The sequence below is a fragment of the Aythya marila genome (genome assembly GCF_965140915.1).
Source record: "Aythya marila genome assembly, chromosome: 1".
NCBI classification, from domain to species: domain Eukaryota; kingdom Metazoa; phylum Chordata; class Aves; order Anseriformes; family Anatidae; genus Aythya; species Aythya marila.
Window position 1 is genome coordinate 52,222,754 of NC_139042.1, and position 26,719 is coordinate 52,249,472.

At 37.8% G+C, this 26,719-nt stretch overlaps 1 protein-coding gene across 1 annotated transcript in view; it reads left to right on the forward strand.

The window, feature by feature from the left end:
* GPC5 (glypican 5) overlaps positions 1-26,719 on the forward strand; it is a gene marked incomplete at both ends in the record, with an annotated part of 755,978 nt that overhangs the window by 382,679 nt on the left and 346,580 nt on the right. Inside the window, one exon of the mRNA XM_082784520.1 lies at positions 22,143-22,305. Coding sequence (XP_082640646.1) covers positions 22,143-22,305 — 163 coding nt within the window. The remainder of the gene's footprint in view (positions 1-22,142; positions 22,306-26,719) is intronic.

Here is a 26,719-nt window from a genome sequence, read left to right on the forward strand (position 1 = left end):
TGTTTTTTAATATGTTAATGACCCTTAATGAGCGAAAGGTAACCATAGGTAAGTCTGGAATCCAGCTTCAGCTGTTTTCCTCATTCTTGTTTTCTAGTTTTCATCCCTTATCTCCCTTGCTTTTACTAGCTCAAGGCTACCAGTCTCCCTGTTTTCTTCAAGGTTTCCTTGTTTTCTTTAGTTTAAGACTACAATACTGCCTTGTTTCTTAGGTCTGTTTCTGCTGATGCACAGAATTTGCTAATGTAAATATAGCCTTACAGCAGCATCCATAATTGAAGTTGCAAACCTATGGCTCAAACACAGGAATAAACTGCTATATGCTAACTGTTGAAGCAGTTACTGTATGCAGTAATTATGAGCATATGCATTCATAAACCAGGACAAGATTGAGTATGTATAGCTTTTACTGATAGAAAGCTAACAATTCAAGTAATAGTGCATTAGCTAAAATCATTCACATAGACACTTACCATGGATTTACTTATACTTAGGGTGGGATTCATCTCAATTCAGCATATTGCAATTGTTATGAGATGGAAGCTTTGATTACAGCAGCAGTTACCATCTAAGAAAATTAAATCTCTTCATTTGCTGCAGTTCAAGGTCTTGCTACTGCTATAATGTTTGTAATGTGGATACAAGTCTATGACATTCAGGTATTATCACTTCACTGATATGAATATGATTATTGCTGATTTTTTCCCTCTATTATTTTGTCTGTGATGATAAAGATCATTTTAAAGAAGCTGATTTTTATTTATGTTCTGATCAGGAAATGAGCTGGCATTAAATCTACATAAAGAAAATGGGATTCAACATTGTCTATTCTTACTATATGATATACTTGATATGAAAGAAGCTCAGGTTTGTTCCAGATTTTCATGCAACAAACAATATTTGACTGAATATAATCAATATCTCACAGCTGGACAAATTCTCCAGAAGGATGCTGCAAAGGACAGTATCAAAGGCCTTACTGAAATTCAGAAAGATTATGTCTGCTGCCTTCCCTTCATTCAACAAGCAGATGACCTTATTATAGAAGGAGATCAAATTACTAAGACAGGAAGCATTGCTGAAGCCTTGATGGGCATGCACCACAGAATCTTAATATATCTAATGGCTATCTTACTTTCATAAAAAGAGACTTTGATGTAAAATTTCAGTATTGTTCAACCAGTGAAGATGTTTGTCAGTTATGATGTTCAGATCATTTTTTTTTTTTTGAATCCAGAGAAACAGAAGCTTTTGTATAGAGCATTGGGTGCATGACCCCTCACTGTATTTTGCATGTTTCTCTAGTCTCGGAGTGCTGTTTGGTTGCTTCTTTTACCTCTGGTCCTAATGCAAACACAGAACTATCAGAATTCCTTTCTGGCAGGCTTGAAGCAATCTGCTGACTAGTGTAGTGGACCCTTTGACACATTACAGAAAACTTTGGGTAAAGGACTGAATTGGATTTTGATAAAGAACATTTGCTGAATAAATTGCTTTTATTTTTATTGAAACGTTATCAAGGTATTCACACTATGGGTTTTTGAAACACTGATTTGTATTTTCAGTTCATGATTGATATTTGTTAGGTGTTTCTAAATTTCAGGTCTAGAGAGCATTTTCTCAATTTATACAATGCATTCACATTCTTGCTATCTGTAGACTACATTTAGGGAGGAAACCTGGGTGTTCAGCTTCTTCATTTATACATTCACTTGTGATTTAACCTGGAAGACAGCAGGTCGTCAGGTATGTGAGCATCTATATGATGTACTTTTGCAACTAGGCTCTCTACCCAGGCAGCAATACCTTGCCACAGTACATCATACCAGATGGCTTTACCTGATTTTTTTGGATGTGACAGTCATGATATACCTGCTCATATCCTCCCACACACCATATTATGAAGGAAATTAACTCTATCCCAGCTGAAACCATTACATATTTGCATTCTGATTTCAGTTGAAAAAGTTTTGACATAGAGGCAGATACAAGATCATGGTACACTCTCACAGGTCTGCCTGACCTGGACAATCAGAGCACCAGGACTCTGGGATGTACTGTTTGAGTCCTGGCTTACATAGCAAATTCTACAACAAACAAACAAACAACAATAACAACAAAACCCAATACCAAACTGACTAATTTAGTTGTGCAGTATTATAGACCAGTGCCTAAACTGGACTATGAACAATGACAAAACTACAGGAGTAGAAAGGTTGTGCTGAACGACACTACTTCATATCTCAATATATTCTTTTACAATTAACTAGACAGCAAATATAAATAAAAAGCCTCTGGAGCCCTCAGTAATTATTTTGTTCTTCATTTTCTTGAATTGAATAAGTATTTCAGTCATGGGTAGTGAAGTGAACTTGTCAACTGCATGAAGTTCAACAAGGCCAAGTGCCGGGTCCTGCACCTGGGGCGCAATAACCCCAAGCAGAGCTACAGGCTGGGAGAGGAATGGTTGGAAAGCTGCCAGGCAGAGAAGGACCTGGGAGTGATGGTGGATAGTCGGCTGAATATGAGCCAGCAGTGTGCTCAGGTGGCCAAGAAGGCCAACGGCATCCTGGCTTGTATCAGGAACAGTGTGACCAGCAGGGCTAGGGAGGTGATCGTCCCCCTGTACTCAGCTCTGGTGAGGCCGCACCTCGAGTACTGTGTTCAGTTTTGGGCCCCTCGCTACAAGAAGGACATCGAGGTGCTTGAGCGGGTGCAGAGAAGGGCGACGAAGCTGGTGAGGGGCCTGGAGAACAAGTCCTACGAGGAGCGGCTGAGGGAGCTGGGCTTGTTCAGCCTGGAGAAGAGGAGACTCAGGGGCGACCTTATCGCTCTTTATAGGTACCTCAAGGGAGGCTGTAGCGAGGTGGGGGTTGGCCTGTTCTCCCACATGCCTGGTGACAGGACGAGGGGGAATGGGCTTAAGTTGAGCCAGGGGAGTTTTAGGTTAGATGTTAGGAAGAACTTCTTCACTGAAAGGGTTGTGAGGCACTGGAACAGGCTGCCCAGGGAAGTGGTGGAGTCACCATCCCTGGAAGTCTTCAAAAGACGTTTAGATGTAGAGCTTAGGGATATGGTTTAGTGGAGGGCTGTTAGCGTTAGGTCAGAGGTTGGACTCGATGACCTTGAGGTCTCTTCCAACCTAGAAAATTCTGTGAAATTCTGTGAAATTCTGTGAATCTATATACTTGACTATATTATCTCTAAATCTTTAATTTTGATCCAGTGAGGACTTTCTTTGATCATACCAGTAACTATTTAATGACTTTTTTATTGTGCATAAGTAATTGTGTATTAAAGGACATACTACTTAACATATCATTAACAGCATTTTTATTTTTCTCTGTTATTAATTTATGATTTAACCATTAAGCATATGAAATATATTTAGAGCTACTGCTTACAGTTATAGTCAAAACTTTTAGGGACTGCTGCAAGCACACCAGAAATTTAGGAAAGATTTACCTTATCTGTTAAATACCCAGGTAGGAGGGTGGGGATAGAATCTGTGGTAGATGGTAAAAAACCTACTGTGAGGCAAATTGTCCAATTTATATAGAGAAAAATTAAAGTAGAGCCACAGTGCACAGAAATAAAATGTGGAACAGACTTTCCAGTAAACATCTTCAAAATGGTCTTAACGCATTTTGGAGCTCAAGGAAATTGCTTGGATTATTTGCAAATCACTTAGCTAAACCTGTGATTGTGTCCTCTCACATGTTTTCCAGACACCAGTGTAATAAACTTGGGAAGACGGCATTCCTAAAGCAGCGAAGGGTTAGTGGTCTGCCCTGAAAACAAGGGATTAAGTCTGCTTCTTCCAAATCCTGATGTGGCTGGAACCATGAAGCTCCTACCAGGAAGGTAGGAGATTCATTAGAAAAGTCAGAAAGGGCAAAAAATTGGCCTTTTGGAAGCAAGTAAAACCTGAGATCTTTAGCTTTTCTTCCAAAGGTGTGCTCATTCTGTATAAACACTGCCTGTATTTCCCCAAGGAAGAGGAAGATATATATTAAATAGTGTTGCCTTGTCTCCTTCGTCTGAATCCTATGTCTAATTGCAATAATGAGAGCTCAATTTTATTAATGGGGGCAGAGGAGGGAAAATTAATAATAAAATTCTACTCCACAAAGGAACATACATATATATTTGTCCCTTTCATACCGACTGCAAACAATTGGCTCTCTGATGAATTCATACATTCACTGAAAATTTATACAAAGCTAAGTTTAGAGAGCTGATTGTTCTTAGTGAGGAAGAAATTTTCTGGGCTACACATGCCAAGAATATTTTGCAAACAGTGAGAGAAATGAAGGTTGAAATAACTAACCTATTAAATGCCCGATTTGGACAACTATAACTTGGCCTAAAGACCCAGAAGCACAGTTATGATATTATTTCAAAATTAAGCTAGTTGCTCTCTTTCTGTAAACAAAAGTAAATACTTCAAGAAGTTTAATGAGTCTTTGAAATGTTTGAAAGAATTTGTGCTGAATAGGTATGTCTTTCTTGTGTCTGGGTAAAACTCTACATGGCAAACTTAGTGGAAACAATATTAGGAACAAAAGAAAATGAGCTTCTGCATACCACATATTTTCTTTTCCATTTTACTTCATTGAGTCTGTCCATACATAAGGAGAGGGTCTCAAACTAGCCTATTAAGTAAAACTAGCTTGGAGGTTCTTCTTAACAGTTTTACAGCCCTGAATCTTTAGCATTTCTGTAAACATACTTATCATTAAGCTAAAATTCTTCTAAATTGAATATTGTTACACCTATGCTAACTCTTAGATCTAATGGTCTCATGATTAGCTGAGTTATACGCAAAGATTTTACTGTAAAGCTTATGGTGAAATGACTTGTGAAATTGGTCCAAATCTGTGCACAAATAAAAACTGACAGCAATGTTACGTGTTTGGGCAAGAATAAAATATCTTCAATAGAAATGAAGATAGAAGTGCTAGAATTCTAATAGGAAATAGTCCTGTTGAAAAATCATTGATCAAAGTTTGATTTCAGTTTGATGGTACAGAGTTTATAAATTTCTCATCCTGAACAATTCATTTTAGTGAAGAACAGATTACCTGGATGTTATCTATTACAGCATATAAACAAAAGTTACGAAATTCTAAATAATAGACTAAGAAAGATATGATCATTTCAGATTTAAAAAACCTGTGAGAAGTTTAATTCCATATGAGTACGGCTGAAATGTAGGCTGAAATATAAATATGTCCTTGGGACCCGTGTAGTAAATACAATAAAACCTGGCAATGTTTACACTTTATTACTATGGTAATAGAAACTCTAGAATTACTTTATACCACACAATTTCACTGTTCTTTATACAAAGAAGGGTAATGATTCCTCACATACTAACTGATAACATAACTAGTGTCAAAACTACTTTAAAACAACAGATCTATATTGAAGCATGTGGGGGACCAGCCAACATACAGTCATTAACATATGAAAGACTTGCCAAGAGTTTGTATGAACTCTTTAGAAATACGGATTTGTATATGTATTTCATCTTGCAGTTAAGGACTCAAACTATTTTTTTTTTTTTTTTTTTTTTTGTGCATGTGTGTGTGTCTGTATGTATATTAGTTAGGAAAAAAGGGAAAAATTAATCATGAATCTGAATCTTGACATCAAGTCTGAAAAGTAATTCCTCTGTGAAATCAAGCTTAAAAAAGAATGTTAGAGCTCAAGCCAGAGGGAGTTTATGTGCCTCTTAAAGAACGGCCATGTTTCTTACGTTGACTATGTACTGTTTGCCTGTATTTGTTAATGTATGCAAGACTCTAACAGAATCACAGAACTTGCACAACCTACCAACCAGAAAAGTGTATCTGCTGTGACTGTGGCCTGTCTTCAGGGTTCTATTCATCCTCTGTAAGAAATAGACACCAACCCCTGCACCACAAAAATGAAAAAAAAAAAAGGTAAAACCCAAACCCATGCCTCCTGTCAATGGCAACACAGATACACAGATCTGTGTGACTAATGGTCTACAAGACAGTGGACAGCACTCATACCCTCATGCACATATACACACAAACACAGAATAAAGTTCCTCATTCTAAATAACAGTTAGAGATTATGTTTAATGAGAAGACAGGGCAGATCTGTGATGATAATGTGCAGGGCATGGCCAGATGTGTACTGACAAGCCTCTGTTTACAAATGACTACCTCTCTTCATCTCTTTAACCATCTATTTATTGTCTGTTATTTATTTCCTCTATTCTCTATTCTTTACCCTTTTATTCTAATATATCTCATGGGTGTGTTACTATTAGTCCGCAGGAGGGTCATTAGGATGATCAAGGGGCTGGAGCACCATTCCTACAAAGACAGGCTGAGAGAGTTGGGGTTGTTCAGGCTGGAGAAGAGAAGGTTCCAGGGAGACCTTATAGTGGCCTTCTAGTACTGAAAGGGGGCTACATGAAAGTTGGTGAGGGACTCTTTTTCAAGGGGTGTAGTGATAGGACAGGTATAACAGTTTTAAACTAAAAAAGTGTATGTTTAGATTAGGCATTAGAGGAATAAATTCTTTACTCTGAGGCACTGTAACAGGTTGCCCAGAGAAGTTGTGGATGCCCCATCCCTGGAAGTGTTCAAGGCCAGGTTGGATGGGGCTTTAGGCAACCTGGTCTAGTGGAAAGTGTCCCTGCCCATGACAGAGGTGTTGGAACTAGGTTATCTTTGAGGTCCCTTCCAATCCAAACCATTCCATGATTCTATGTTTCTATTTTCCCATGCTTATTCCTTCCTAAATCCCCTTGATCTCTCCTGTTCCCCATCTTTGGTTCTCCCCCTAAATATTCCATATTAAGTTTAGAAGCATCTCATATTCAGTCTAGTATAATCCCAAATGCCCGTCCCGTGCATAACGTAATGTATTCCACACCTATGGAGTAACCATCGTAGTCTCTGAGGTGATCTGTGGAAATTGTGTCCCAGTGGGTGTGGTGGGTATTCTCCCAGCATATGGGACTGAGGATCTTCTGGGAAGGGCTCTGATTGGGTTATTGAGGTTCCTCTCCCATCGTTGTGTCAATATGTTCCTTTGTACTAGTGAAGATTATCATTTAATCACATTATCTAAATATTGAAGTGTTCTAAGATCTGAGGGAAAAAGTTGCTGCTCTTTCTCTTCTTTTTCCTCAAATAACAATTTAAAGATTAAAGTACTAGCTTGAAAAGTAAGAGTTCCAAGTTCAGCTTCCTCCATTGAGAGATCCTCTATGTCAAAGTTGTAGGATCTTTGAGAAGGAAGAACTTTGTTTATTCTTCAGTAAGTATAACATTCAGATGACCATTGTGACCTTAACTATAAGGCTACTAATCTATGCATTCTTTTCAGAACTTTGGGCCCAGAAAATGCTAGTAATTTATTCTTCACTGATGCATTTTCATAAGAATAACTTGAGAACACATCTTCCTTTATCTTAATAAAACTGGAATACAACATGAGAGTTAGACAATAGGAGAAAATGTGGGTATGAATCACTGGGGACAGTGGAAGTGCTTCAGTCTGAATCTCCCATTTTCTGCATAAAAACCCCTAATAATGAAGCTATTACATGAAAGATAATGAGTAATGTCTGTTCTTCTGTTGGCTGAAACTTAGGAAACAGTGAAACATGTAGATTCTTAATTCTGTATCTTCTTCCATAATGCTGTGCCTATATGAATGATCTTTGCATTTGGGGAACATTAGGAGGGTTATTTTTCTACCAAGCTGTTAATCTACTGGTAGTGCTTAGTACTGCACTACACTCTACCAGCTCCCATTAAAACTACTTGGTTTTCTTTGTAATTTATAGAGTAGTATAGCCCAGTTCTGGATGTAAAAGAACACTACAATAACACTACAAAAAAAAGAAGATAGCATTTTGCTAAATGTGATAGATAGATGATCTTTTAGTGACTTTTAGTTTATAAATGCAACCATATTATACTAACATCTATAGTACATGTATTCAAGTAGTCTATTATTGAAATGATTATGTGCAAAACTTCTGACTCAAACACCTTTTCAGCTTATAATTTATTAAATGTTTGATATTTTAAAGATATAAAGAGAAATGGGAACACTGAACCCTAGAAACTAAGCCCCAGACTTCTCATATGTTGTATTGTGTTATATGTTGTTGTGCTGTATTTTCATATGTTATATTGTATCAAAGGTGTTCTGTATTTCTCTGCATTAATACTTGATCTTGTGATGATTCTTATTTCTGCATAAATTTACACTACAGAACCATGCAGAAATGAATGCATTGCAATAATGAAATCCTTGTCAGGTTAAGTGCTATAAAGAAATTCTACTAGCATTTGAAACAAAATCCAAACTCAGTTTGCCATATTATCTCATATTATTTGCATATTATCTCTGGAGCAGCAAGGATATACACATATGTAATTGGATTATAATAAATTGAAAACACCAAAAATGTCTTAGAAAAAGTCTTAAGATATTCTTTTAGGCTTTAACAATATTTTCTTAATTTTGTAGCCAGGCCTTTAATGATATTCGTATTCCCAACAAAAAGAAAAAAAAAAACAACACATAGCTGCATTGAATAGGTGTTTCTAGTATTCTTCCAATTAGATGTTCTATGTGGGAGAAAAACAAACAAACAAACAAACAAACAAAAAAAACACTAAACAATAAGAACAGCTCATCTTAAAGGAATTCAGAATTTTTTATGTTTCATAAAAGCTGTAGAATGCTGACTCACATATTTCTGATGTTTATTTGTTGGCATGCTTTATGTGAAGTATTTTGAATATGAGAAAAAGCATTCAAAGCTTACTGTTGCTGTGCTAAAACAATGCACAAAACTTACCATAACATCTATATATTAATTGCAAGCCAAATGAATAAAATAAATTATTTTATAATTTGCTCTCAGATAGAACTTTTAAAACATTTTTTCTCTGTCTTTGAGACAGAAGGAAGTCTGACATCAAAAGGTTGACATTCACTTTCTTTCCTTCATTTCTTATTGATCTCTTCATGAGACTCTGAAGGAAGAAATTGTAACCCCCCCCTTGGCAGGAATTAGTATTAGGGTTTTCCTAGTTACATAGTAAAGTTTCTCATTTTGTCCTGGTTTCAGTTAGAACAGAATTAATTTTCTTCCTAGTAGCTGGTGGAATGCTGTGTTTTGGCTTTTAGCTCCTCCTAGCACCCCGATTGCCAGTACTAGGCTGGATGTTCAAGGGAAGGGTCTCTTCTACGCATCATGCAACTGATGCTACGTGGAGCAAGTGGGTTGCACTGATTACTCAGCGGGCTCGAATAGGAAACCCCAGTCGCCCAGGAATATTGGAAGTGATTATGGACTGGCCAGAAGGCAAATACTTTGGGATATCATCAGAGGAGGAGGTGGGTCGTGCTGAAGAAGCCCCACTGTACAACCAGTTACCAGAGAATGAAAAGAAATATGCCCTGTTCACTGATGGGTCCTGTCGTATTGTGGGGAAGCATCGGAGATGGAAGGCTGCTGTATGGAGCCCTACACGACGAGTTGCAGAAGCTGCTGAGGGGGAAGGTGAATCGAGTCAGTTTGCAGAAGTGAAGGCCATTCAGCTGGCTTTAGACATTGCTGAACGAGAAAAATGGCCAGTTCTCTATCTCTACACCGATTCATGGATGGTAGCAAATGCCCTGTGGGGATGGTTACAGCAATGGAAGCAAAACAACTGGCAGCGCAGGGGCAAACCCATCTGGGCTGCTGCTTTGTGGCAAGACATTGCTGCTCGGGTAGAGAACCTGGCTGTGAAAGTACGCCACGTAGATGCTCATGTGCCCAAGAATCGGGCTACTGAAGAACATCAAAACAACCAGCAGGTGGATCAGGCTGCTAAGATTGAAGTAGCTCAGGTGGACCTGGATTGGCAGCATAAAGGTGAATTATTTATAGCCCGATGGGCCCATGACACCTCAGGCCATCAAGGTAGAGATGCAACATACAGATGGGCTCGTGATCGAGGGGTGGACCTGACCATGGACGCTATAGCACAGGTTATTCATGACTGTGAAACATGTGCTGCAATCAAGCAAGCCAAACGGTCAAAGCCTCTTTGGTATGGAGGACGATGGCTGAAATATAAATATGGAGAGGCCTGGCAGATTGATTACATCACACTCCCTCAAACTCGCAATGGCAAGCGCCACGTACTTACAATGGTGGAAGCAACCACCGGATGGCTGGAAACATACCCTGTGCCTCATGCCACTGCCCGGAACACTATCCTGGGCCTTGAAAAACAAGTACTATGGCGACATGGTACCCCAGAAAGAATAGAGTCAGACAATGGAACTCATTTCCGAAACAACCTTATAGACACTTGGGCCAAAGAACATGGTATTGAGTGGGTGTATCACATCCCCTATCATGCACCAGCCTCCGGGAAAGTTGAACGATACAACGGACTGTTAAAGACTACATTGAAAGCAATGGGCGCTGGAACATTCAAAAACTGGGATACGCATTTGGCAAAGGCCACCTGGTTAGTCAATACTAGGGGATCTGCCAACCGAGCTGGACCTGCCCAATCAAACCTGTTACGTACTGTAGATGGGGATAAAGTTCCTGTAGTGCATGTAAGAAATATGCTGGGTAAAACAGTCTGGGCTACTCCTGCCTCAGGAAAAGGCAAACCTATTCGTGGTATTGTTTTCGCTCAGGGACCTGGATATACTTGGTGGGTGATGCAAAAGAACTGAGAGGTCCGGTGTGTACCTCAAAGAGATTTAATACTGGGTGAAAATAGCCCATGAACTGAATTGTATCATGTTAATTACTATATAATACTGTATATTATCACTACTATGACTACTGTAGGTGACTAATTAGAATGTATGGAAAAAAGTGTAACCTGAGCATGACATAAATGGTATGGAATAAGGGGTGGATAGATGTCCTGGTTTCAGTTAGAACAGAATTAATTTTCTTCCTAGTAGCTGGTGGAATGCTGTGTTTTGGCTTAGGATGAGAAGAGTGCTGATAACACCCCGATGTTTTAATTGTTGCAGAGCAGTGCTTATACCAAGCCAAGGACATCTCAGCCTTTTGCTCTGTCCTGCCAACAGGCAGGCTGGGGGTGCAGTAAGAGCTGGGAGGGGACAGGTGACCCAAACTAGCCAAAGGGGTATTCCATACCATCTGACGTCATGCTAAACAATATATAGGGGTGGTTAGCTGGGGGGAGGGGGCCGGACTGCTCGGGGTTAGGCTGGGCATCGGTCAGCGGGTGGTGAGCAATTGCATTGTGCATCACTTGTTTGTACATATTATTATTACTTTCCTATTATCACCATTGTAACATTATTGTTACTATTGTTATTATTATTTTGTTATTATTATTTTCCTGTCTTATTAAACTGTCTTTATCTCAACTCACGGGCTTCACTTTCCATTTCTCTCCCCCATCCCAGAGAGGGAGGGGGGAGGGTGAGCGAACGGCTGCGTGGTGTTTAGCTGCCAGCCGGGTTAAACCACGACACATTTTCACTTTGTTCTTTCAAATAGTCACTTTTCTCTCCCCCCATCTTTCTTTTTCTGACAGAGTCAGTTTTGCTAGAATGAGTTTTTAGTGCAAGAATCCAATGAAATAATTAGCCCTCTTTGGAGTGCAATGGAGTGCACTTTGTAGTGCAATCTAATACCCTTCCAAAAACAGTAACATGTCTGTGTGTTCTTACATGGCTTATTGTAAGATGAGATCGACCTTCTGAAGATGCCTACTTCTTTCCATTGACTATGAAAGATCTAGTGACTCTAAAAGGTGTCTAGTACCATTTAGCTAGCCTGCAGACGTTTAAATTTAGTACACAAATCTTACAGTGAAGAACATTTAAACCTCATTTTTACAAAGAAGCTAGTTTTTTATATTCTTAGCTGAAAATTGAGACTAGAACAGGGGGTAGAGTGTCAAGAGGATGGAACTGGTCTCTTTTCAGTTGTGCCCAGTGAGAGGACGAGAGGCAATGGATACAAAATGAAGCACAGGAATGTCTGGCTAAATTTGAGAAAGCCTTTTTTTTTGACTGTGAGGGTGACAGAGCACTGGAAGAGGTTGCCCAGACAAGTGGTGGAGCCTCCTTCTCTGGAGATATTCAAAACCCACCTGGAAGAAATCCTGCACAATGTGCTCTAGCTGACCCTGCTTGGCAAGGGGGTGGGACTAGATGATCTTCAGAGGTTTGTTCCAACCTTGGCCATTCTGTGATTCTGTGATTCTGTGAATGTGACTTTTGGCTTTGATAAACATCTTTCATTTTACTTTAGATTGAGATGAAAGAATCCCTGGATTTACCTGTCTTTCGGCAAAGATAGATGCCTAAGTTTAGATTGCTAAAGTTATGTTAAGTGACTCCCACCCTAACAGATGAAAAAATACATAAGCAGTTTGTGAGACTGGTGTGAGCCCTTTAGTCTTCACCTTTCATTTGTATAAGCCTATCCTAGGACATCTTTGAACAGCTCAGATACAACTACTCAATCAATATTCTATATCACAGAATCACAGAATTATCTAGGTTAGAAGAGAACTCAAGATCACCAAGTCCAACCTCTGACCTAACACTAACAAGTCCTCCACTAAACCATATCACTAAGTTCAACATCTAAATGTCTTTTAAAGACCTCCAGGGATGACTCCAGGGATGACTCCACCACTTCCCTGGGCAGCCTGTTCCAATGCCTAACAACCCTCTCAGTAAAGAAGTTTTTCCTAATATCCAACCTAAAACACCCCTGGTGCAACTTTAACCCGTTCCCCCTCGTCCTGTCACCAGGCATGTGGGAGAACAGACCAACCCCCACCTTGCTACAGCCTCCTTTAAGGTACCTGTAGAGAGCAATAAGGTCACCTCTGAGCCTCCTTTTCTCCAGGCTGAACAAACCCAGCTCCCTCAACTGTTCCTCATAAGACTTGTTCTCCAGACCCCTCACCAGCTTGATCATCCTCCTCTGGACTCACTCGAGCACCTCGATGTCCTTCTTGTAGCGAGGGGCCCAAAACTGAACACAGTACTCGAGGTGCGGCCTCACTGGAGCCAAGTACAGGGGGACGATCACTTCCCTAGCCCTGCTGGCCACACTGCTTCTTATACAAGCCAGGATGCTGTTGGTCTTCTTGGCCACCTGAACACAGTGCTGGCTCATATTCAGCTGTCTATCAACCAATACTCCCAGGTCCTTCTCTGCCAGGCAGCTCTCCAACCACTCATCTCCCACTCTGTAGCTCTGCTTGGGGTTATTGCACCCCAGGTGCAGGACCCGGCACTTGGCCTTGTTGAATTTCATGCAGTTGACTTCAGCCCATTGGTCCAGCCTATCCAGATCCTCCTGCAGAGCCCTCCTGCCCTCGACCAGATCGACACACACACCTAACTTGGTGTCATCTGCAAACTTACTGAGGGTGCACTCAATGCCCTCATCCAGATCATCGATGAAGATTTTAAAGAGGACTGGTCCCAGTACCGAGCCCTGGGGAATGCCACTAGTGACCGGCCTCCAACTGGATTTGACTCCATTCACCACAACTCTTTGGGCCCGGCTATCCAGCCAGTTTTTAACCCAACGAATAGTACGCCAGTCCAAGCCACGAGCAGCCAGTTTCTTGAGCAGAATGCTGTGGGAAACGGTGTCAAAAGCCTTGCTGAAGTCAAGGTAGACCACATCCATAGCCTTTCCCTCATCCACCAAGCGTGTCACTTTGTCATAGAAGGAGATCAGGTTCATCAGACAGGACCTGCCTTTCATAAACCCATGCTGATTGGGCCTGATCACCTGCTTGCCCTGTAAGTGCCGCGTGATGACACTCAAGATAATCGGCTCCATGAGTTTCCCTGGCACTGAGGTCAAACTGACAGGCCTATAGTTCCCTGGGTCTACCCTCCAGCCCTTCTTGTAGATGGGTGTCGTGTTTGCTAGCCGCCAGTCAACTGGGACCTCCCCCAATAGCCAGGACTGTTGATAAATGGAAAGTGGCTTGGCCAGCTCGTCCGCCAGTTCTCTCAGTATTTTCAGGTGGATCCCCTCTGGCCCCATCAACTTGTGTACATCCAAGAGCCGTAGCAGGTCACCAACCATTTCCTCATGGATAGTGAACGCCACATTCTGCTCCCCATCCCCTTCCACCAGTTCAGGGTACTGAGTATCCAGAGAGCAACTGGCTTTGCTGCTAAAGACTAAAGCAAAGAAAGCATTAAGCACCTTCGCCTTTTCCTCATCTTTTGTAACTAAGTTCTCCCCTGCATCCAGTAAAGGCTAGAGATTCTCCTTCAACCTCCATTTTGCGTTGATGTATTTGTAAAAACATTTTTTGTTGTCTTTAACGGCAGTAGCCAGATTGAGCTCCAGATGAGCTTTGGCCTTCCTAATTTTTTCCCTGCACTCCCTAGCAACATCCTTATATTCCTCTTGAGTGGCCCGCCCTCTTTTCCAAAGATTATAAACCTTCTTTTTTCTCCTAAGCTCAAGCCAAAATTCTCTGTTCAGCCAGGCCAGTCTTCTTCCCTGCTGGCTCGTCTTTGGGCACGTGGGGACAGACCGCTCCTGCGCCATTAAGATTTCCTTCTTGAAGAGTGCCCAGCCTTCCTGGACTCCTCTGCCCTTCATAACTGCCTCCCAAGGGACTCTGCCAACCAGTGTCCTGACCAGTTCAAAGTCGGCCCTCCGGAAGTCCAATACAGCGGTTTTACTGGTCCCCTTCCTGGCTCCTCCAAGAATGGAGAATACCATTTCATGGTCACTCTGCCCAAGGCAGTTTCCAACCACCACATCTCCCATCAGTTCTTCTCTGTTTGTGAACAGAAGGTCTAGTGGGGCACCTCTTCTGGTAGGCTCACTAACCAGCTGCATCATGTTCCTGTTTGTAAATGCTACCTCTTTTCTACTCTGTTGTGTATAGTTTTGCTTTTATAATGCACATATAAACAAGTTTCTTATTCTATATGTCATGAAACTAGGATTTCTGCATTCTAAAAAAGAAGAAATAGTGAATTAAATTCACATCAATGAGCAGTGTTGCTGGATTGATCCGGATTCTGAACTGTTCTTCAAGACTGAAAGATTTCTGTTAATTTCTCCTATTAGCAGGAGCAGGAAGAACAGGGTTAATTACAAATAAATGGTGTGATGGAAATATTTAATAACTGAGAGCACATGGCCTAACATAATACAATGTGCTGTTGAAAAATTATCTGATTTCCAAAATAATATAAACTCTCCATAACCTATACACCACTCATTTCACTCTAGGAGGAAAGTGGTCCCTTTGAAGACTTCAGATAACCTAAACAATAAAATAGTTATGATAATGGAAATCCTGAGCTTGCATGTGCATGTAAAACGATTCTGAAAACACAGACTAATGTACCTGGAATTTTTATGTGTGCTAGCTGTAGGAATACATGTGACTTTATAAATATTTATGCAGGGTTCAAAGCCATCTGTCAACAATTAAAGTATATGTCACGTTTAATGACATAGTCTGCATAGATTAGGATTACTATAATTAGAGTATTGCGCACATATTACAGCTGCAAAATGGATGAGCCAGGCTTTCTCAGGAATTTCAAAAAAGGCTTTTTCTATGTGATAATATTCTGCATGATGTTTGATTGCATCTGAATAAGTAATGTTGCAGACAAATGACATAGGCAGCTACTTGAACTTGAAGCTAGTTTTTCTGAAAAAAAGTTACAACCTTATCACACGTACAAAGACCCAATGGGACTTAAAGAATAGTTCTATCAAACCATTCAGAAGGCTCTGATTGCAAATGGTTCACTTCTTTATATACCAAGAAAACTGTTCTCAACTAATATAGTATCCCCTCCTCCACCACTTCCATGCTTCTAGAATACCTTAATTCTCTTGAAGTTTTTGAAAAACAGGCATAATGAATTTTGACAAGAGTAGGCAGTAGAAAGGTCTATTTCAAGAATAGTTTGGTGGTAAAGAGGATTAAAAAATATAACCCTTCATATGTGATGAATCTCAATTCATGCAAAGCAGCCTTGCTGCGCAATGAGCATAGCCAGAGGAGTATAGTTATATAGAAGTCACAAAAATAAATGGCAGCTCAGGAACAGGAGCAGGGGGTAAATTGTGTGTCAGGAAGGCCTTGTTTGGAAGGAAACTGGAAAACTTTCTCTGTAAGGCTTAAGTGGGGTGTAAATGATGTATGCGAGTTTTTACTAGCTTTCTGATTTAAGAATATACACTGAAAATTAAAAGAAGATATATTGGACCTTAAGAAAAACTTGGTAAATAATGTAGAAGGCCTCTTGATGTATGCTTTTTCTATGGTATGTTTTGTGGAAAAGAAATGCAGCAAACTCTTCATAAAGGATTGGTCCAGACACAGTCATAGTTAAGGACTGGTGATATGCTTTTGTAATTGCTACTTGATCTCGCTTACCTAAGGAGATTCTCAATTATTAATAACTTTAAGTTTCTGCTCAGTTTATTTCATAGTAGGGGGGGAAATTACTTTTGCACAGATAATCCCTCCCCACCAAAACTACTCTATAATCAACACAGATATAGTTCATTGGGAGATAAATGAACTTTCAAGGTTTTTCTTTCATAGTAGTTGAGTTTTTTATTACTTTTTTAGGTGTCTACTCCCACATCATTTTCTATATCAATTTAGAATGCCTTGATATGAGAAAAAAAATACATGTGCAGCTGTTGTTGATGGAAATGTATTTTTAATGTTTATATTTTGTTAACTATGAGTGATCATTTATAACATACATTATCTACAGAACAATGGCTAATGCAAAAGTAATGGATTCCTTTTACTGCCTTCTTTTATTTAACTTGGTTTCAAATACTTCTGGGAGTCTACCAATTTTATAAAAATACAGTTTAAATATTTTTTTGTCTTGCTGAAACACTTATCTTTTTTTTTTTTTTTTTTTTTTTTTTTTTTTGGGCCTATAAGATTCTGACATAATGAGATGTGATGAAGTGTGTCATAGTTTGCTGTAATTCAGTAATTCAGTGATAACTGTGCATAAGAGTCTCTCTTTTCTCTGTCTGCATATATCACTTGTGGTAGCACCTATTGTTTGTGTATGCCTCAGTTCGATTGGAACTAATGGAAGACTGCATAAGCCATTATTCTGTAATCATTCTTTCAGACCTAGACTCTATAAGAATCAATGCTTCACATGCAGATTTAGAAGAATATTCTGTATTCTCAGCTAAGTACAAACCACAACTCTTTTGTGGAGCTAGCCTTCTACAGCAATTATTTGTTGGTAGACTTAAGTGTCTTAGAGGCATACTCTGACATTTATGCAGAGATTTCTGAAATGTTAAGGACTACTACAAACACAGCTTGTGGCCCAGCTATTTTTTTCCCCGAGCTGCTCACTTCCACTGTGCTGCTGTGGGTATCATTGATGTGCACGAATATAAAGTCTACCTCTTATATGCCAGTAGCCATTGTAATTTACTTCCAGTTTGCATTACTTAAGAGTAAAGTAGTAGTCCTCTTTAGGACTAAAAGAAAGATGTTTTTTTCTCCTTGAGGAATTAAGAGTGTTCTGTGTCCTGTTTGTCAATAATTTGTTGATTAGTCTGCATTATATGCTAGGCACCAGTGATAATGGTCCCTATCATCTCTCACTGATTGTACTGATAAACTGTGGGTGAATTATTTCATGGTGCCATTATTAGTTGTCAGAGAATAGACTTTATAATCATTCATTAGCTTCATGGCTTATTCATGTAACTGAACTGTGGCAGTCAGAATTCCTGTCAGAACAATTCAGCTGCACAGAGCCTGCAAATTGGCACAATATTAGATTGGCATTATACTTGAACAGAAACAACTTTCTTTGCTGTTTTCTGACTTTCTTATTTCCTGCTGTAATATTATTTCTTACTTTTCTATTCAGAAACTATTTAATAATCAGAGTGATACAAATTGGGCATGACTGCCCTGTGCTATTCCCCTACATATTTTAAACCGGACTATGGAATACTTTCCTACAGTGTGTCTTAGGAGGAGCTATCATTCCTCACATCTGCATCTTTCATACTATATTTTAATAATCATTGTTCCAGTGGATTAGTCCAAATTCTAACATCGAAGTAGATGCTTTCAGATGAGTGGTCTCTCTTTTTCTTTTTTTTTTTTTTTTTTTTTTTCCTTAGGAGGTCATCTTCCATTTCATGTAAGCAAACATTATTTCCTTTGCTTCTTGATTTCATTTTTCTTTACAAAGATCTGGATAAGTGCTATCTGAAAATGTCATAGATCTGGGGAAAGAAATTCCACTTTGGGAAGTGGCAAAAATGAGGAATTAATTCTCTAACTCCCTTAACATTCCACCAGGCTATAATCCAAGATAACTTTACCCACTGTTGTGTAACAAACATGCACAGTGCCTCACCTGAATGTAATATACTTTTGATCTGTCAATAGAGCTTATTCAAATTGTAAAATAGTGGATGTGAGGTTAAATTATAATGTCAAAATTGGTAGAAATTAATTTATTTCCGAAGCTTTACGCAATAATTAAAAAGGATGTAATTAGTTAGCCAGTAAATCAAGATGAACAAAGTTCAGTCAGTTCTTTGTATGGAGTAGCTGAATAAGTCTACTGAACTGAATTTATTTGTTGATTTTTTATACAACCAAATGGTACAGATAAAACAGATGATTAAGAAGATGTAGCATGTTTGTTTGTTTGTTTGTTTATTTGTTTTCTTTAAGGCAAAGATTTGTACTGTGTGTCACAACAAGGAAATACTCATTGAATGCTTAGTCAGTTCACAGGACTTTCATGCACTTTGTTAAGCCAGGAGCAAAAGAACATCTGCTGTTACCAGCAGTTTTGTATATCTTTGACTTCCCAGGGCAAATGACCATAGCTGATTTCTAACTGAATTAGCAATAGCTACCTTTTGGTATAATGTGGAATGCAAATAAAACTGCATTCCTTATGTGATGTCTTAATTGCCCTGCATACCTTCTCAACAGTGTGAAATTTTAGGAATCATACAGTCAAATCTTCAATATCTGAATTTGTTTTTCTTGCCAATAGAGCAAAGTAGCTGTGTTCTAAGAATTAGTCTATCTCATTCCAAGATCCCATCTTCTTCTCACTTGTACCAGAATCCACTCAGATGGGGTTTGGAAATATTGTGAAGAAGTAATTTTATCATGCTTCTGGTGTGTAAGAGAAAACACCGTGTGAAGCAGTATTGCTTGCTGTGAGCCAGCTCCCCTGATCAGCCACTGAATTACATTCACTGAAATTGGTTCTTTAGATAAATCACCAATTTCCTCACTCACAATAGGGTAGAAATAGGGAATAAGTAGATGTCCTGGCTATTCGTATCCACTCTTACTGAGGGAGAAATGTGTAAAATTCACATGAGAATGAGATCAAGGTAAAATTATTAGCAAATTAGCTGCAAAATATTTGCTCTGTCTAGTGGACGGGGTTATACCAATAACCTTAAAACAAATACAATGAAACAGGTGAGCAGTAAAGAACAGTGAAATAAAAAATCCAAGCAGATCAATGGCTCTATAGAAGAGATGCTAAAAATGCTCATAAAATAACTTTAGAAATGTTTTAAATGACATTTTGCTGATGATTCTCCCCATCCTCCCCCCCCCCCCCCCCCATTGTTGTTGGCCTGTTTTACCTCTTAAATTTAAGTTTCTCTTGTTATTTTTCTCATTTATTTCTGTTTGTAGCTATGCTATCTTCATGGATGGGTGAAACGGGCAAAGAACATTAGTCTCTACACATTAATCATATGTAATATGACTTTGTTCTGCTATTTCTACTACCTAGACAGAAAGGAGTACAAGCTAGGCTTTAATTTTGCTTACATTGGTTATCTTAGATATGCCTGACTCATTTACTTAATTTTCGGAGGATGACTTAAATTGCAGTGAGAAGTTAGTAAGACACATTTTTGTTGTTGTTGTTGTTTATTTATTTGTTTGTTTGTTTTTCCCAGAGACCAAAAAAATTAATACTTTGTGAAATAACCAAATTGATAGTGTGCATAGCTAGGCTAGTAGGAAGTGTATCAAGGGACAAGAGCAAAGCTTTTGCCTCTCTCTTCACTCAAATCTAGTAATAACTGGAAAGAAAATCAGTTGTTCATGACAGAAATCATGTGAGAACCTGAATTGAGGGGTTTTAGCTGTACAATGTGCTTCCAGATATGAAGAGGGATTTTTAAAATAGAGAAGACTGAGGCATGAGTATTTTTTTTAAAGAGAAATGTTGTCCTTTTAAATATTTACATATGTAATACTAAGCAGAGGAATAAACTTTAGCATAGTTTATCCTTCTCATCTGAAGGAGTTCAAAACAGTCATGCTTCTAGAAATAATTATTCTAGGCTTGATTTGATTAGGTAAATTGGATTTACTGCTGGTCTCCTTTGGGATTCCCTCCACAGGTGTTTAAGGTATGCACATAAATGAAAGAGAAGCAATATTATGACTGAGCTTAGTTCACATTGACTGCAATAGAATATCATCAAGATGTTATTGTTAAAAAAATAATAAAATTAAATTAATAAAAAAACAGTGTTTCCGCTGAAGGTGTATGATGTGTATGATAAGTAAATGGGATACTAGATTTTTGTTGAAAGGGAACCAGTATCATATCAGTTTCAACAGTGTAAATATAAGCTCCCTCACCTTCCAGTGTTCATCACTCATGAGAGATGAACTCACTTGTAACTTTCTACAAGCACTGGAAATAAAAAAGAATTCAGTCTTCCATTTAAACCAAATTTAGTTACATGGATTCATACATTTTTGAGAGAAGGGGCCATTTTTGGTTACTTATTCTGACCTCTTGCATATCCTGGTGTTGAACTTCTGGATTAATTCCTGCTTTAAGACTAAAACCTCTGTCTGAACCAGAATACATGCATATGTATATATATAATATATATATTATATATATATTATAATATATATAATAAATATATATTTAAGAACTTGACCACAACTGTTAATAAATTATTTTGATATAGAACAACCCTTGTTTGGTTTATTTTTAATGTACAATATTGATAAAGTGGATTCATTTGATTTAATTGAAAGAATAAATCAAAGTTTTTGGTTCATTTGTTATTTTCACATTGGTTAAAAATACCATATTTTTGTTTGTTTGTTTTATTTTGTTTATTCCCTTTTTTAAACACCCCAGTATAACTCAATTCTGTGCCATCCTTTCTGAACAGAGGAAGCAAGACCTGGATTTGGGAGTAATATAACATACCTAATCTAATTTAGTATTCCTATTTCTGTCTTCAAAGCTATCCCATTAAAACCTTTGGCTATAACACTAGTCTTGATAATTCATAGCCTACTATTTCATAGAACAGAATATTTTATCTTTTAATATGAATGTAATACAATATTTAGACTTGCAAATTTACTTTTGTCTGTTTTATTATAGTATGTATTTAAAAATTCATTCTATTGCCTGGCTTACCAGATGAGGTACCTTATTAGACAGTTTGCCACTTCTCTTTTTTACTTAGTAAGTCTCGAGTTTTTATAGCAGTGGAAGATTTACCAGCATGGTTTGTGTTTTATACTGCCTTCCAGGTTATTAATGAAAATCCTAAATGATCTGGAAGACCTACCAATCCCTACAGGACTGAACAAAACCCACACATTCCTAGTGATAGAATCATAGAATGTGGACACCTCACGGGTCTGGAAAAGACCTAGGGCCAGTTGCTATGTAACATGGATGCTGTCTGTCTGCTCTAAAGGACACTAGTATGAAGGTGTGAAGGACATGTCTCTATCCATGTGATTTGGCCTCGGGGCTAGGGATTAATGCCTTATCCTCTCTTATTTAGCAGTATAGATACAGAAATGTTACACATTTTTAAATTAAAACTGAGGTATACATGTCCAGATACCACTCTTTTAAACCTAACTGCAAACCAGAGGAAACAAAAAATCAGAATTACCTTTATGTGGAACCTAAAGTTTTCCTTTTAAAGCATATAAATATCAGAGAGACATACCTGAAACTTTGGCTGCTCACTGAAGTTTTCCATCTGTATTGCTAACTTATACACTGTATCTTGTCTTCAGCTATTGCAGAGCAAATCATTTCCTAAATATTATAACTGGGATCTGCGACAAACAGGCAGTGGTGGAAGTGTGGATGAAGAAATCAGTGGAGATTGTGATGATGAAGATGGTTGTGGAGGATCAGGAATTGGAGAAGTAAAAAGAGTAATGAAAATTACAGACTGTAAGTCCATGATTCTGTTTCCTTCATACATTTTAAGAGTGAATTTGACATATTTTCCACTAAGAAATACCACTGAATTATCTTGAAAAAGGTGTGGAAAAGTTGTCTGTTTGTTTCCAAGATATACAGGAATAGGACTATAATTACAAGGCTTCTATGAGAATGGTATGATGATAAGTATCAGTTTCATCATTGCATACTTGCATATGCAATATCTACATATTTGCATTATGTAGACTGACCTCAACACAGTATTTTAGCCCATTAAAAGTCAGTACAATGACATGTTTATGTGAGTTACTGATTTAGCATGAAAAGTATTACTTGGAAGTTTTGCACAGAAATTGTTTCTAATTTGTAATGGAACTATGGCAAAAAGCTAAGATTTAGTTGTGGTAGTTGAATTTCTTAGAAAACTATTGGAATCAATGTGCTGTAGCCCACTAAGCATCAGTGCCATTAGTACTGCTTACACTTCTTTCCGCCTTGCTTACTTTTTAATTTTTTTCCTGAACCACTTTTGTAAGAATTTTGTAAGAAGAATGTTTGTAAGACCTTTGTTTATGCATTTCAGCGACATAGAATTATGAGTATGAGCAACTGGGTTAAAGCACAAGTAAGTTGTCTGGTTCTCTGAACTGGTGCTATATTGTGCATCTCTTACTTCTCTTTCAAGTGTAGAAATATAGGCAGAGATGATGGGAATAGATGCCTGCCATCATCAAAATTATATTTTTCAATATTCAGTACTAATAGATAAGTAGTAAAGGCTGTTGTTAATCCCTGAGTTTACCTATATTTACTGAATTTGAGTGTGCTCTGGGTTTCCGAGGATAGGTCCTCTTGACTTGATAGTGAAAAGACAATTTAGAAATTCAGTCGCAGAGAAGTCATACTTGCTTGCCTAATTCCAATTTAAATAATTGGAGAAACGAGACTCCGAGCATTCTGGGCATGCATTAGCAGGTAAGTCTGCATTCAGCCTAAGATGCTGTTGCACTGCTACCTACTATACATATTTTCAAGGCCTGCTGATGTTTCTTTAGATGGAATGTTAAGAGGCATTTATTTCCTGAGAGTGGCTTTTTTGAACATATACATGTAAACTCAAAAAAAGAAGTTAGAGATCAAATACTTAAAAGCAGATGTACTTTGGACTACTGGATATATCTATTAGCTAATGACACTCAATGGTATGGACAAACTGTAAAATAGTCTTAGAAATGACTAGGGATATTAAACAAGTATAACATTGTAAAAATATTGAATGAATTGCACATTTTTTTACACTCTGCATTTTATTTTTCTTCATATTAATATATTTAATGTAATCTTTTAAAAATGTCAAAAAGATAGCTAATTAAACTTTGTATTCTCATTATTTTACATGCATCTCTGGGATTATAAACTATGTATTAGGCTTGCTGAAATTTGCATTTAATGCTGTTTCATTCAAACCTTTTCTAAGACACTAGTAAACAAAAATATGAGTCCATAGTGTTTTATATTATGACTTTTATATATTTCTTGATTACTAGTTGCTTGAGTGGCCTGTTGTGAATTATTAAAAGATTCCATGTAGTACAAATTTTGTTACAGTATAGGTCATGAACATCTTGGGAAATCACTTAAGGGTATACTTCAGATAACAAACTGAAGCTCAGATAATTCTTTTGCATCTCTGGGATATACAAGTAGGATTTTAGGAATTAAAAATTAAGTTGAAAGTCCAAAAAAAGTAAAATAAACCTATTGTAGTAAGCAAACAAAAATATCTTTTCAAGATTCCTGAGGAACAAGAATGAAAACATTAAGAAATAAATATCATCACTATTTAATCTGGTGGAAATTTCTTAGCTTCAGATGACTGCTGCTGATTCTAAGCTAAGGCAGATCCTGAATTCCCTATTTCTAAATTGAAATGCTAGATTTATGCAGCCTGTATTGCTTACTGCTTTTGTAAAACATGACTAAATATCAGGCATGGTCTACCATGGTTAGTTAGTTAGGTAGTTTGTTAGTTCTGATGCTTTTTATACATCCCAATACATATATGTATATATATTAATTGCATACAAATAGCCATAGATGTCTGACTACTGTATTTATATCTACATGTAAAGTTTTATCTTGGCAAACATCTTCCCCTTCCTTTCTGTTATTCCCAGATCTTAGAATCATACACATTTAGAAGACAATGACATGATCTCAGAAAAGGCAGATACACATCTGCCTTTACATTTTTTACCTCTATAAAAAATAATGTGCTTAGAAGGGATAATTCTGTATCATACTTTATCAGCTTATTTAGATTATGAATTTATTGGAAACAGGATCGTTCCCCTTTGTGAACATCTTTGGAATAGCTAACAAAGGGGAGAGTTGGCTTTGTATAAGGCCCCCAGACTTTACTATAATACGAAATACGTAGCAATCTCCTTTTCTTTCCCGGCTGATTATGAAAAAAATGAAAAGTTGACCAGAAGCAAAAGACTATGAAAAATTTCTTTGGTAAGGAAAAAAATAACACCATCTATATGCCTGCATGTACCAAAAGAATATAAAGTAAACTTTCCATGTGCATAATGAATCCAGTTAAAATGTGTATGTTACTAAACCACATACATGTATGTTAACAGCCCCTGAAGTTGAAGATGACTTATTTTTCCATTCAGTGTTACAGACGTAAGAAGGGTCTTCACTTAGTGTTGCAGAGTGTCAAATTTGTGCTGACAGGCTTTAGACTTTGGAAGACTAATGAAGAAATTTGCTATTTATGACTCAGAAATGATAGCCATAGCATTACACCAACGCTTAAAATATGTTGTGTTTTGAAAATTTGTTTTTATATCTAACAGTCATTCGGTGTTTCAAAGTCCTACAATTGCTCTGACTGCTTCGTTCTTTGCAAGTAGCTTTAAAATATAGCAAATTGATGCTGTCCTTTGGAGCAATGGTACAAGTGATAGTGCACTTTAAATGTATAAAATGAACAGTAGTATAAAGTCTTGACACTGCATTTGATAGTTTTATTTTACCCTAACCAAGCAATTCCCACAGGACTATTTCATGTGTCACAATGAATTACCTCCACAAAAAACAAACAAACAAACAAACAAAACAAAACAAAACAAACAAACAAACCTTCCAAATTCAAGAGGTATTAATGACAAATACTTATTATTTATATATTGATTTGAACCTATTTTCAAATAGCTGTAGCAAGGAAGAGCTAATCCTGCTATCACTCCTCTGAGGTACTCAATATGTTTTATTAAAATTCTCATAGGACTTACACCAAGACCACTAATTTTTTGAAAAGTGCTGTACCACTGCTTTGCCTTTCTTCTTCATCTTTTTAAAATTCAGTGCAGCTATTGCCTAACTTTATTTTATTTTATTTTATTTTTAAGTTACAGCCATGTTCAGGGCTCATATATGTAAAATTATGCTTTGTGCTTATTTTATATACAGGCAAATCTTGTCTCTTGTTTGAATTTTGTCTCATCTGATATTCACCCTGTCTGAGGAAAGAAGTCTCCAAAATGTTTGATTTCTATGACTACTTAATTCATTGAAAGTTATAGTCTTGTTCAGTTTATGCAATAGCGTGATAAGTTGGAAAAGGCTTTATGTTTTGACCTCCATATAAAAAGAGGGTACAATGATACACACAAACTAATCTATGTCTCTTATATGATTGTGTACTACATTCTCAGGTTGCAGACACTTTTTCTCCTCTTTCACTTACTTCAGTATGGTTCACTCCCTTCCCCTTCCCCTTCCCCTTCCCCTTCCCCTTCCCCTTCCCCTTCCCCTTCCCCTTCCCCTTCCCCTTCCCCTTCCCCTTCCCCTTCCCCTTCCCCTTCCCCTTCCCCTTCCCCTTCCCCTTCCCCTTCCCCTTCCCCTTCCCCTTCCCCTTCCCCTTCCCCTTCCCTTCTCCAGTACAATGGCAACAATGATAAAGGTATCAGCCATTTGTACAGCTGTTTTTCTCAAGTGCTTCATCAGCCATTCTCATTCATATCCTAGAAGTACTGAAATTGACCAGTTACTGTTCACTGAACAAAATAACTAGGCTGAGTACAAATCTTAGCTATACTGTAACACATGATTTCACTGAGGTAATGTTCATTCAAGGTGCTTGACTGGGACATGAAAATTTTAGGCAGCAAAAGTAAATGTGACAAATTGACTGCATTTACCTAGATCTGTGTTTATTATACATGTAAAAAAATCCATCTGTCATTACGTAGGTAGGGTTTAAATGAATCATCACAACACTAGACTGAGATAGATTCATTGTAAAATTTTAATCTGAAGAATGAGAATTTACAGTCTGATGTGGAAATGATATACAACCACGCAGAATGTCAAACATGAAAAGAAGAGACTCTAGATGATTATTGAACGT